General features: G+C 33.5%; 1 protein-coding gene and 1 long non-coding RNA gene across 2 annotated transcripts in view; one reads left to right on the top strand and one right to left on the bottom strand.

The window, feature by feature from the left end:
* LOC132702748 (CUGBP Elav-like family member 1) overlaps positions 1–3,810 on the bottom strand; it is a 339,946-nt gene extending 336,136 nt beyond the window's left edge. Inside the window, exon 1 of the mRNA XM_060671480.1 lies at positions 3,666–3,810. Coding sequence (XP_060527463.1) covers positions 3,666–3,748 — 83 coding nt within the window. The 5' untranslated portion in view covers positions 3,749–3,810. The remainder of the gene's footprint in view (positions 1–3,665) is intronic.
* A 2,768-nt stretch (positions 3,811–6,578) lies between these two features.
* The window catches only part of LOC132703436 (uncharacterized), an 80,676-nt gene continuing 73,748 nt past the window's right edge, over positions 6,579–13,506 (top strand). Inside the window, exons 1-4 of the long non-coding RNA XR_009619080.1 lie at positions 6,579–6,917; positions 8,304–8,579; positions 8,632–8,776; positions 11,546–11,921. This is a non-coding gene — a long non-coding RNA (uncharacterized LOC132703436). The remainder of the gene's footprint in view (positions 6,918–8,303; positions 8,580–8,631; positions 8,777–11,545; positions 11,922–13,506) is intronic.

Below are 13,506 nucleotides of genomic sequence, written 5' to 3'. Positions count from 1 at the left end.
ACACGACAGGCACAAAGGAAATTTCAATAAAGATCTTAGATGGTTCGTAACCAACTTGCCTATGAAACATTTTTTCTACCATCCACAAAGTTTTACAAATACGGTAGTTGATGTTAGTTTAAGACTAAGGCAAAATGTTTTAAATTTGTCTAGTTTTTGTCTAAAAAAACCTGTAATCTTTAAATCAGGGAGTAGAAATGATTCATGAAGAAATGATTCAATGTTGCCAAATTTCTCAACAGCATTTCCACTAAAGAATGTCGGTACTTTTATCCCACCCTGCATAATATATTATGATTGTGGCAGTCAACTGACCGAAAAAAAAATGGCTTAAACCCATTTCTTATATAGAATTAGAAATAATTTTAATGTAATTAAAATAATCACCAGTGCCACTAGCACAATTCATTATATTACCAACTTAGAAGATACGTAGCAGTTGCAATCAACTATCAAATACTATTTACAAATCCCGCTGGAACCAAACCTCATCTTTATTAATTAAAAATTAAAAAATGCTTGCCTGCAACATATTTTTTTTGTAACGATCAAATTTATCACCAAACATCAGGAACGCCTATAACTTCTCCATTATCACCATTTATCCTGAATATAATTAAGGACGCGTTTGAGAAAGAACCATTTTACACCTTCCAGCCAAAATGATGAAACCTCTACGTTGCACCCTAATATTCGTTTTACCCTTGATTTATAAATTAATAATAATCTTCCATTCTTAGATATTCTTTTCAACAGAAAATCAGACCTTACATTCGGTCGATCTGTTTACAGAAAACCTACGCATACCATAATGCATTGCACATCACCATTCGGCTCAAAAATCATCGGTTATCAACTCTCTTGTTTATAGAAAAACTATCTAATCCTGAGTCACTGAATCAAAAATTAAAACAACTTAATCTCTAAAGATATCCACATTATTGCGTTCACAACTCACACTGAAGGAAACCAGAAAATTTGTGAATGCTATTACAGTAGCATGTGGAAGTTTCTTTGAAAAATTAACTTACATAAAATAAAAAACATAACGATCCCAAAAGAGTCTTAAATTAGTGGCCTTAACACAAGTTATTTTATTAATGTACATGACTAATTTTCTCTTTGAAGGCCGAAGGGGATTCGTTTGAATATAAACATTTCTTCCAATCTCAATCTTCTCCAGAGCTTCCTCAAAATCGCCATTGATAATATAAGGGCAGCTCTGTTAAGGTACACTATTAAAATATTGCGATTTTTGGCTAGACATATCTTATCAGCAATAAATCTCTTTGAGATGTGGAAATTCCTTTTTTTTAATAAAGTAGTTTTCATTTTAACTTTTTTGGAAAACACGACCATTTTTGGCTATTTGCTCAGTTTTCTAGAGTTCAAGAATAGTGACCTTGATCCTAATTTGAGGACCAAACGAAACTTTTGTTTCGAAGGGTTAACGTTTTGCTGAATCATGCGGTATATGACTTGCGAGTTACACTCGCGTAAGGAAAATTGAACGCGACAATGTTATAATTTAAGGGAAAAATAATAGAATTACGCTCCAACTCGAGTGTCAACCGAAAGCTTAAACTTTATATTAAATTAGCGGCTACACGCAAATCATGAATTCCGACTTCGTAACACCGAACACGACCGAGTGTTGAATTACTCGGCATTCATAACCGAAATTCGTGCACCTGAGAAATCGAGAAAAATGCAAAATAAAAACAAAATTTTCCTTGTGGCTTTGTAAAGTTCGGTAGTGTGTTGAATTTTTAAAAGTTTAGCCATTGGCGGAAATAAAAAAAGGAAAGTTGCCCCCGAACTCCCGCATTTTAATAAAGTGCAGAAAATGATAAAGTTTTCGAAGCGAACTCCGTGAAACGCATAAAATCTGGGCTTCGACGTCGACATATTTGTTCCCAAATTATAGGTAGAAAAAGTTTCTTGCGAATTACTTTTAAAGAAAAACTTTCCAATAGCTAACCTAACCTGACCAAGAACAAACAGAGTTATTAATTATTTAAATAAAATTATAACTATGTATATAAAAGAACAAAAACTGAACTGTTAAAAAAATATATTTGGATGTAGGGGAACCGAGGGTTTTGTTGATTGTAAATGCTATTATCATTAAAATTCCTTTCCACTTTTCATTTTATTTAGACTTTTTGGAAAAACAGTACTTAGCAATTTGCCGAAACTTGCTGCAACGCCCCTCTAACAGTCAGATGAATGAATGAAAAATGGAAAGCTTTTGAGTTATTTATTATCTATTATATTTATTTATTTATTTATTTATTATCTATTATAACAACGGTAGTCATTTTGAAAAGAGAACTTTTCAAATATTTTGTGTAAAACAGTAGAGCATCAGTTTGTAAACTTCTTGTACATAGAAACAGTATAAATACTGGCAACTTGCAGTCAGAATGACAGTTTTCTAAATACTCAACAGCCGCAAAATTTAAATTGGAGTATATTTCAGTCGAAAAATATGGAAAATGATATCTCACAAAATGCTAGAGAAAGCTATAGGGAGATATTTTTCAAAAATTTTCAGAAACCGTTAATGGAGAGAGAAATGGAACAATTATGCAGTTTGTCGCATTAAAAAAGTAAAAGTTGTCGCTATTAGTAGACGAACGCGACAACACTGCGAAACCGAAAATATTTTATATCGATAACCGCCCATACGCTGTGACGCAGAATTGTACGAGCGCAGATTTGACAGTGCGTAGCACAAAACTGACACATTTGGATCGGCAAAAGGTTTTCCGGTTGAATTTGATTTTGGGTGATTGTTTAAATTCGTACGTGTATGGTTGGTTTTTTCTCAACAGTATTGCGACAGCAGTGACCATAAATTAATTTGCTGAATTACACTCATGTAAAAATATCTTAGCATACACATAAACATTTAGTATCAGGATAAAACTAGCACGCAAAAACCTATGCAACTGAATGAATATACAAAATGGTTCAGAATTTTTAACATTGAGCAAATAATCATCCTTATCCATTTTTCTAAACCAGATTGGTAGAAGTGTTTAAACAAACAAATAAAACTCGTCACACAGGTTTTCAAGTAATTATTTTTGTCAACTGCTACCGTTCGTGATATTGACAGTGACATTTTAAACCGAAACAATTTATTTTTGTTGTCTATAATTTAGTTACTTTTTAAGATAATTTGCAGGAACCCAAAAAAAAAGTTAAGTGAACGGATCCCTAAAACAAGGTCAGAAAAAAAACAACTGTGCGTGCTGCAAAATTAGTAAAACTGAAAACACTACCATTATTACAAAAATTTGGTTAACAAACAGAAATGCAATGGACTTCAAAAGCTAAGAGTTTTTGGAAAAATTTCGCATGTCCCTCCAATGAACAATGAACACCCGTTTTTTAGTCGATAGTTGATTAGTCTCTACAATATTTGATATTTAGTTGCATTATATTTTGTTGCTTGTAAGTGAAACTTTTCGTTAAATGTAAATGTAGAGTTTTTTTACTTTTGTGTTTGTATTCTGTTGTTGTATATCTATGAACACTTTTATTTTTTTTTTCATAGCTTCATTGCTGCTTATAATTTTGCACATTTACGTAGTGTTCCTTGAATAACAAATTTTGGGGAAACGCTTAGTGCCAAATTTCATAAGTCTATAACAAACCTTAGAAGAGACTGGTCTCGAGTGTCACATCTCGACGGCGAAAGGAACGCATCGTAATAGGAAGCGTCACAAAAATTCCACATCTTAAACAATTTTACTAGTAACGCGACCGGAGATTGAACATTTACACAAGAATTTTGAATTGAACGACACACCACAAACCAAAAAGTTATTTGACACTAAAAGTCACACTGACAACAAAAGTCAGGTATCCCTTATTACACCATGCCCATTTTTGTAGGTGCGCGTATTTATATTTTTTTATTTTTTATTATTTATTTATTTTTATTTATATCATTTTTAGTGCAAGGGAGCAAAATAGGAATTTATTTCACGGTATCGTAAAATAGCCATACCAGCAAAAATTCAGTACATAGATACCAACTGAATTTAAATCAGGACAAAAGTATTTGCTAATGAAGCTACGCTCGCATATATGCCTCGCTGGTTGAGAAATAATGTTTACTTCAACCGCTTTAACACATTCTGATAAATATTTTACAAAATTTTACAAAAGTCGCAGATATGAAAATATATTCATGTTGTGGAAATATGATTCTTGTTGTATCCGATAAAAAAACCTTCAAATATTCAAATGGTGCGCCAATGTAGGTAGAGCTAGAGCCAAAGCACTTTCTTTACTCTGTGCAGGCAAGTTTTACGACTTAACCCTACAGATTAACCAGTTACGAAGTTGGCAATCATTTAACTTCATCTCAGCGATCTCTCTCTCCGTTCATTAAAATCGAACTATGACTCTACTTTTCTGCTACTTTCAAAGAATTATTTGAATGTTTGAACTGCCGCCCATAATTCTTGTATCGTAAAGTCATTTTATTTGAAAGGACGGAGGTTTGTTGTTTGACGTTCCAAGTGAGATCACCCAAGATATATTATTTGTTCTGCGAGTGTATATTTACATGGTCGAGATGAATATGTAATGCATCGTAAAACGTATTCGAGCCGGAAAGGACTTTTGTGTTCCTGGAAGCCATTATTCTATTATTACGGTATGAGACATGTAAATTCATCCACAGCATAAAGATGAGACTGCAGAAACCTGAAGCCATCGTGTGAATAAAAGAACCTCTTGTCTCGGTGGATCTAATTAAATAATTCTATAAGTTTGGGGACGGGGTTTAAACAACAAAAATTTTATATATCACACACAATTATTTCCACCAACCCTACCGATCGCATATCAATCGTGCTCACTTTTAAGATATCTAAAATTGTAAAAGATAGAGCATAACTTTGAAGAATTTGAAAAAAAAAAACTTAAGAAAATGAAACTATTAAACCATTAGTCTATAAGTTTATTGTGACAGAATGTTACCATATAAGGGTCATCAAATACTTGGATTCTGAGATATGGAATTTATTTTTTTTAAATAATTGTCATTTATATTTTTCCGAATCTTCAGATTTGGTTTTCTTTTAAAATGACCAAATTAACGTTACTGGGCGGTTTTTACTTTTGGTTAAAGAGGGACCTTAAAATATTAGAAGATCCTTTGGAATATTTCCTATCACTATATCTGGTATTTAAAACAAATTAAGTTCATATTATAACTTGCGTAAACCTCTACCGTACCTAATCAAGAAGTGCAATTGCAAATATTTCTAGGCATTTTTCCTATATTACATATTTATTGAACTTAAGTACGCCTAATTAGAAATTGTCAATTAATAGAGGCTTGTGTCATTTTAAAACAGTGTCAAATTTAGGGAAAAACAGACAGGTAGGTACCGGGGGGAATTTTATTGTGGTTATTTAGTGTACATATTGGATGAAAATTAGTGAAAGTTCTGGAAGCAATGGTAGTTAGAAGTGATTAGTGAACATTAGTGAACGTAAAATGGTAAGCATAAGTGGACGCTTATGAAAATTTGAGGAGAAATGGTAGAAGTGGGAGTATGGATGTAATCATAATTAGGTCATTAGTCTAATTATAGTGGTAATATTAAGTAAGTTGAGTAACTTTTTTAAGAAATGAGGGGAAACCTTGTTTCATTCAATGATATGTCGAGAAATATCCAGAATTTAGGTTTTTTAAAAATAGAAAAATACACTATAAAATAAGAAACCATATTTGGAAAAAGTTCATAAGAAAATTTTTAAGGAAATGTGTCTACACAGAAATTCAATAGTTTTCAAGATTGCTTGATTTTAATTTGTTTTATCGATATCCTAAATATACTCCAGAATTCGTAAAACCCTTTCATTTTTTAAAGGGTCGTATTGCACGAACGAAACAATGTGAGTTTTGTTTCGACTGCACTTATTATTAATGTATGTACTTGAACTTTAAATTTTATTTTTCCTATTATTGAAGTTGTTTTATTACTTAAAAAGTTTTCTTCATTGTTTTTATCTACTTAAAGCAGAGTTTGCCCTGCGAATTGCAACAAAATCGCAAATCGAAGCACATAACATTTTAGTATATTCTATTAAAACGTTTTAAAATCTTAACACAATCCGCATCGAACTACAGGTATCCGAAAGTTTTCCACAACTATCTCGTTCTCATTTTACCCGCTTCTTCTTCGTCTTCTTAAGTCCAAACATTTGTTTTTATATAACTACGAATTTTCGGACCTACGTATGATATACTCTTTTTCTCTTTTTCTGTATGACGAATCTCCAGCCGAGCGTTGCTGCATGTTTTTTAAAACACCATATATAAATAAAACTTGATAACTATTTCAAAAGTTTTACAACCCACTCTAGAACTAAGCATATGTTGGCCCACGACTATATGATATATTTTTATTTCATAAACACTATCCACCACTAAAGTCGGACCGCGATCAACTGAGACGCCCCGTATATAATAGCAACAAGTGGCTTTCGTGTCATTCAAAATATCAGCGTGGTGGACACACTATTCCAGATTGCGTTATTCGCGGATAGTTAATAATGTTACCATTATACCGCGCGTAGTGGATAAATTGTGGTCGACGCGGTTTCAAACTACCTACGTTGCAAAGCGGTTTCAGTTTGTGCAGAGATAGGTCGCTCCGATTGCTATAGGGGATTAGTTAATTTGTAAATCAGGCAGTTCATTTCCTAATAGGGGGGAAAACCTTTTAAAGATACGGTACCTCGCGTTTTTCAAATTGCCTGTTGCAATATCGTCGATTGTTAATGGTTGCATTGTTCGAAAAAAGCTCATCGAAAACTTCCGACCCGTTTCGTGTTAATTCCGATCGCGTCTCTTAAGCTGCGATTAAGCAACGGATTAGACTGAGGTTAGTTTAAAATGTGAATGGGTTTATGATATCTTAAACGCCCAACATCCAAATTAAACAAATAGTTGATGGGAAAGTCGAGAGACCAGGTAGACTATTTCTTCTCAGATTTATTATCTAAAAGTTATAATTTGATATGCTTGATGGCATTTAAAGGGATTAGAAGATAAATGTTAAAGCAATAAACCCATATACAATGTGTCCCTAAATTAGACGTCAACATTTTAACCATGTATTCTGTGACCCAAAATTAGGATAAAAGTTCATATAAACTATGGTCCAAAACGTCCTAGTTTTTAACATACAAGGTGTTAAATTTGAAGAGGTGTAAATATTTTCGAAACACTTAAGTATTTTTAAATAAAGTTGGTACAGTTTCTAAACTTTTTAGGCTCTATTTAAAGAACTAAAACTTAGTACTGGATTGTCTTCAGGGATGGATAACACAGAGGAGGCGTGGGGAAAATTTGAAAATCTGAATTTTTCTACTTAAATGATTATGAAAATTTAATTACAATTTTTTTTTAGTAATTTAGTTAGTAAGCCTTGGAAGTTAATGACGCATTTCATTTGTTCATTGCGTTCATTTACGTAGGAAACTTCAGAATTTTCAAATTCTGCAGCCAAATTACGAAAATTAGATAAACCAAAAAAATTGGAACAAATGTTTCCCGTGCCTCCGCTGTGTTACCCACCCGTGAATACTAAGTTTTAGTTCGTTAATTTGAGCCTAAAAAGTTTAGTAATTCTACCAAATTTATTTACAACCAAATATATTTACAAAAAATCGCCATCACCTCTTCAAATTTAACACCCTGTAGGTTATAAACTAAGACGTTTGGGACCCTAGTTTATAGGAACGTTTATCCACATTTTAGGTCACAGAATACGTGGTTAAATTATTGACGTCTAATTTCTGGACACCCTGTATAAGATCACCTTATTCACTCACATTTTTTTAATTTGTTTGGTGGGGATATTATGTTGAGATATAAAATTACAAAATTATTGATATACAAATTAGATAAATCAATCTCTGTCGCTGATACTGGTAGCAACGTGTTTGTTTGTTTTTGTATCGGTCTAGTAAAAATATTAAACAATTATAAATTATATATATAAATAAATTATATATTTCAAATAGACAACGTAGAGAATCGGCAATAATATTTTCATCAAGTAAAAGCCACCTCAGTTCAGTTAATAATATTTTTGACCAACCTTGTGGGATTACGATGTTTTAAGCTTTATTGCCGACTCTGAAATGCCTCAAGAGGCGAAATCGTTTAATTAATGGATCTTCAATTCTTTTAGTAAATTTACAACAGTATATTCGTTGCTCTCAAATTATCATTGCTTTACCTATACCCTTTTTTTTCAAAATAGCTGACAACGCAACTATGAGGGGCCTAAACACCGTCTTGGATGACTGATTCCCATATTGGTAGAGACCTGAATCGCGGTTTGATTGATGCAAGAATTTTCGGCATGCCGATGCGTTTGTCTTAGTCTTAAGGCTCTTTCATGTTCTTTGAGCCTAGTTGATATTTTTCGTCCGGTCTCTCCAATGTATTCTTTGCCGCATATGCACAGAATGCTGGCATCTCAAATGGAATTTTGTCTTTCACGGATCAAAGAAGTTGAGAGATTTTTGGACAAGTGGTAAATCTGGTTTTGACGTTATATTTCTTTTGAACTTTTGATATGTTTTCAGTGATGTTTTGAATATAAGGAAGGACAACAGTGGCAGGTGTTGGATTGTTTTCGGTGTCATTGCTATTGGAATGTTGTGATGAAGCGTATTTTGTGATGGAACCCTTAATATCTGTAATGTGGAAATTATTAGAGAGAAGAAAGAGGTGAGGTGTTTTAATTCTTGGTTCAGTGACTCGGGTTGAGATAGTTTTAGGGTTCTGTAACCGATAATTTTTGGGTCGGATGGTGATGTGACAATGCATTAAGGTCTCCCCAAAAAAAAGTCTAATCTAATCTAGTTTATTGAGCAACAAATTTAGCCATTAGTGTCGTAAATCCAAATTACGAAAGGAAGTAACTCACTTGTGCTAGTATTTTGACCATTAGTATATCGAAAAGCTTACTAATTGAGCAATTTCAAATTATTTCTGATCAAAAAGTTGTCTCTACTTCTAAAATTCCAATTTAAGACACGAGTCGCAGTTTTAATGTGCAGTTTAAAGTATGCAGGCGTAGCAAATAACTAACATCTAAGATTATCGTTATCAGCATCAAACATTTTCTTAAGACAATCATGCCATCCAATACGAGAATTCAAAATTTAGTTTTGGCTATGTTTTACTCAATGACATCAGCTATGCCTAGACAAAAGTGGATTTACAGTAATCGTATGTAAGCGTCACCACAAAAACTCATCACAGAGCCTTTAATAATGATTTATTTTCGCTTATTCCTAAGAAGAATACGCTGATGATCAACGGTTTAAAGGTAACATGCAAACCTTAGAAAACACTATCAAACGGCCACGTGTGATTATTTGTTAGCAGCTCCACCATCAGAGAATAAAAATCAAATCGAAATATATGCTTAATATTCATAGTTATCAATATTCTTTTAAATTCCAATATAACATCATATTGAAACTGATCATGATCGGTTCTATGGATGCAGACGCGAACCTTGTTAATTTAGAAGTCGATCTATAGATGCATTTTGCAAAATCATTCCCAAAATATTCTGTCAGCGATTCGTCAATAAAAACGAACATGTGCCTAAGACAAAACGTAATCAGGTCCATTTCCATCCATTAATTATGCTAGGAAATACATCAACTTAAATAACGATCGCCGTTCCCGTCAAATGCATTTCTAGAGTTATTAAGCAACTTGAAGCCAGCGTATAGAAAATATTTATACTGTAGGATTTACGATTCATTAAAGCTAATCAGTGCGGATAGATTCCAATAAATATCACATTGATTTCTCAAATTCTATTACCAAGATTGAACTAAGTATTATGATTTACGAGTGTTATAAGGATTTGGTTGGTCGTCCAGTTGAAGAAGATTACACGCCAAACCACTAGATACGTAAAGGGATTTATTAAAAATACCGAGTTTGGAGTAACTGGAGTTTATCCGGTATTTTATGTAATGAATTGGGAAAACGAATGAATGACAAACAAGGAAGACATCTATGTATGCAGAAATGCAGGTTACCAAATTTATTATAAATATTCGATAGCTGTAGGTTTACGCAAATAGGCTATTGGACAATAGGATCGTTATGAATATCCTCGCAGATTACATAGCATCATGCAGTAAATAACTTTCGTTGACAGTGTTTTCTGGGCGAAAATAGTAGTTAGAATATTAATAAGTAACCGTTATGGAAAGCATATGAAATAACAATTCTAACCTCAAATCGATTATTCGCGATTAAGTTCTCATAAATCAAAATAAATTAAAATATTCACCACATTAGGAAATTTACTGGCAAGTTCCAACAATTTCCTGAGATTTTTTCTTTGACTACACACATGTATTTACCAAAGATAAAAGATCCAGTCAAACCTCTTTCCATGGATTATTACGAAAGGGACAATATAACGTCAAGCCGTCGCCCAGGCAACCCCATCTATGCAAACAGCACCTGAGCCGCAAAACAGCGAGCACCTGGGGCTGAAAACCAAATTCCCGGCGGGAATTTTTTAATTCGAGGGTTATTTTGTTTGTATAATGATGTCGTCCACCGATGACATCCACTAACTTCGGGTAGGCAGAGGGGAAAGTTGATAGAAATTTTACAGCCTCATTAGCACTCGAAATTAAAGAGAATTCTATGAATTTAATGGACCAATCTAGGAACCAGTACAGTACATCGATGAGAAATCAGAAAATTTTCAGGAGATGTTTAAAATAAAAAGAAATAGAATCTATACCGTTTATTTTTTTTAGTTATTTCTAAAAGGTATCTATAAAAAAACAAAAGTCACTTTTTTATTTTGACACTTCAAGACTGGTATAATAGGCTTTATTCATGTTGGTGTTTTTTTTCACCAATGTCAAAGCCAACAATTATAATATACAGTTGAGTGTAGGAGAATTCAATCTAATTGAATTGTAAAATTTTATTAAGAAATGTTGTACGAAAACTTCATTATTCTAGTTCTAAAACGCATGTATTGTGTGACGGTCGTTTTCATAGTTTGAATACAACACACCTTTATAAAGCATGTGGCTGAAGTTAGATTTGGATTTGGATTCGGATTTGCGAATATTACAGTGGACCAGTTCGTTATTTACCTTAATTTAAAAAACGTATTCCCGTGGAATTTCCGGGAAATTAAGCAAGGAAATATTGTAAGGGAACTCCCAAAAATCATGTCCAATGTTGCTATACAGAAAATAACCCCTTTCCGTTCGCACCGCCCCAAATAATTAGGTATATTTATTTCGCAATCTCAAAAAAATCTGACATTGTCCCAGATACTGAATTAGACTATTGAAGAGCTACTTATGAGAGCTTCAAAATGATGTACTACTCAACCACCTCGAAGGATTCGGGAAGATATAAAACTACTCCCAATAATGAAATAACCAAATACGCGTTTTATTTATTTCGGAATCTCAAAAAAACCTGACGTTGTTTCAGATATTGAATTGGACTATTGAAGAGCCACTTAGGAGAGCTTCAAAATGATGTACTACTCAAGCACCTCGAAACATTCGGGAAGATATAAAACTACTCCCAATAATGAAATAACCAAATACGCGTTTTATTTATTTCGGAATCTCAAAAAAACTTGACGTTGTTTCAGATATTGAATTGGACTATTGAAGAACCACTTAGGAGAGCTTCAAAATGATGTACTACTCAACCACCTTGAAGCATTCGGGAAGATATAAAACTACCCCCAATAATGAAATAACCAAATATGCGTTTTAATTATTTCGGAATCTCAAAAAAACCTGACGTTGTCCCAGATATTGACTTGGACCATTGAAGAGCCACTTGAAGAGGTCGGAAGGTATAAAACTACCCCCCATAATGAAATAACCAAATATTCGTTTTATTTATTTCGGAATTTCAAAAAAAAAATGTGGCTGATGTTAGATTCGGATTTGGATTCGGATTTGCGAATATTACAGTGGACCAGTTCGTTATTTACCTTAATTTAAAAAACGTATTCCAGTGGAATTTCCGGGAAATTAACCAAGGAAATATTGTAAGGGAACTCCCAAAAATCATGTCCAATGTTGCTAAGCAGAAAATAACCCCTTTCCGCTCGCACCACCCCAAATGATTAGGTATATTTATTTCGCAATCTCAAAAAATCTTACGTTATCCCAGACATTGAATTAGACTATTGAAGAGCTACTTAATTTATAAAGCTTATACTTTTTCTTGCATTCTACTTACCTTTGTATTTGTTCAAAAATGTAAAGCAATTGATGACGTAAGCTTGGACGCTCGAGACCGCAATTCCCATTCAGAACGTTTCTTGTTGTCGCCTTTGATTGCATCGAACAATTTTCACTGTACGATTTTGGGTATAATATAAAGAAAAAATCCAAGTGCGGTAAACGGCATTTGACTCACGAATATATTTGACACGAACGGAGCGCAGCGGAGCGAGTGGTTTAATAAACGAGTGAGTTAAAAAGTCTATAAAATACCTAATTACCCACCGGTCTAGCTTGCGGGAAGCGTCACTTTACCACGTCAGTTTCGTTTCCCGCGGATCCGAGTCACTTCGGACATTTCCGGAATTTTACCACACGAATTTGAGAGCAATCGGATGTTTTCGGAGATGTTTCCAACGTTTTGAATTTTTAGGTTTGTCAATTCTGGCGGTCATGTCAGTGAATGCATTCGTGTTGTTTTGTGAAAATGTACCCATAAACTAACGGTCGTAGAAAAAATATAGTATGCAACATGTTCGGTAAACTTTTTAACTCACTCGTTCATTAAAAACTGGCTCCGCTCGGGTCAAATAAACTCGTGGGTCAAATGCCGTTTACCGCACTTGTTGCATAATATACTATTACCGAACGTGTTGCATACTATACTTTTTATACGTTCTAGTTTTTGGATACATTTTCGCAAAATAACAAGAATACAAACGTCAACATTCAAAGCGTGGGAAATATCTCCGAGAACATCCGATTGCTCCCAAAGCCGTGCGGCAAAATACCGGAAATGTCCGACCTGGTAAAGTGACGCTTCCCGCATGCTAGATCGGTGTGTAATTAGATATTTTACAGACGGGAGTAGAAAAAATATTGACAGATGTTTTTATTCGTTATTTCTCATCCTGGCGATAAAAGACACAAGAGGAATGTCAACTTTCGTCCAAAGGTATTTATTTAATTTACTTTTAAAGTGTAAAAGTAGTCAATCAGAATGAGTAGGTACTAAAACAACGCCAGCAACTATTTAGTACTAATATTTGTACCACTTATTCTCTATGATTAAATAAATTTAAATAAAATCAAAAATTCTCGGATTTTTCCCGAATTTTTAGAATTTGTCCGCATTGAACTATTTCCCATAAGAAGTTTCTACGAACACCTGTTCCAATCCTCGAAATTCTTGACGTTATTTTTCTAATT

The sequence above is a fragment of the Cylas formicarius genome, unplaced genomic scaffold, assembly GCF_029955315.1.
Source record: "Cylas formicarius isolate icCylForm1 unplaced genomic scaffold, icCylForm1.1 PGA_scaffold_6__28_contigs__length_40554024, whole genome shotgun sequence".
Classification (NCBI taxonomy): domain Eukaryota; kingdom Metazoa; phylum Arthropoda; class Insecta; order Coleoptera; family Brentidae; genus Cylas; species Cylas formicarius.
Note: the sequence above shows the minus strand (reverse complement) of the source record. Positions and strands in the feature narration are given on the sequence as shown.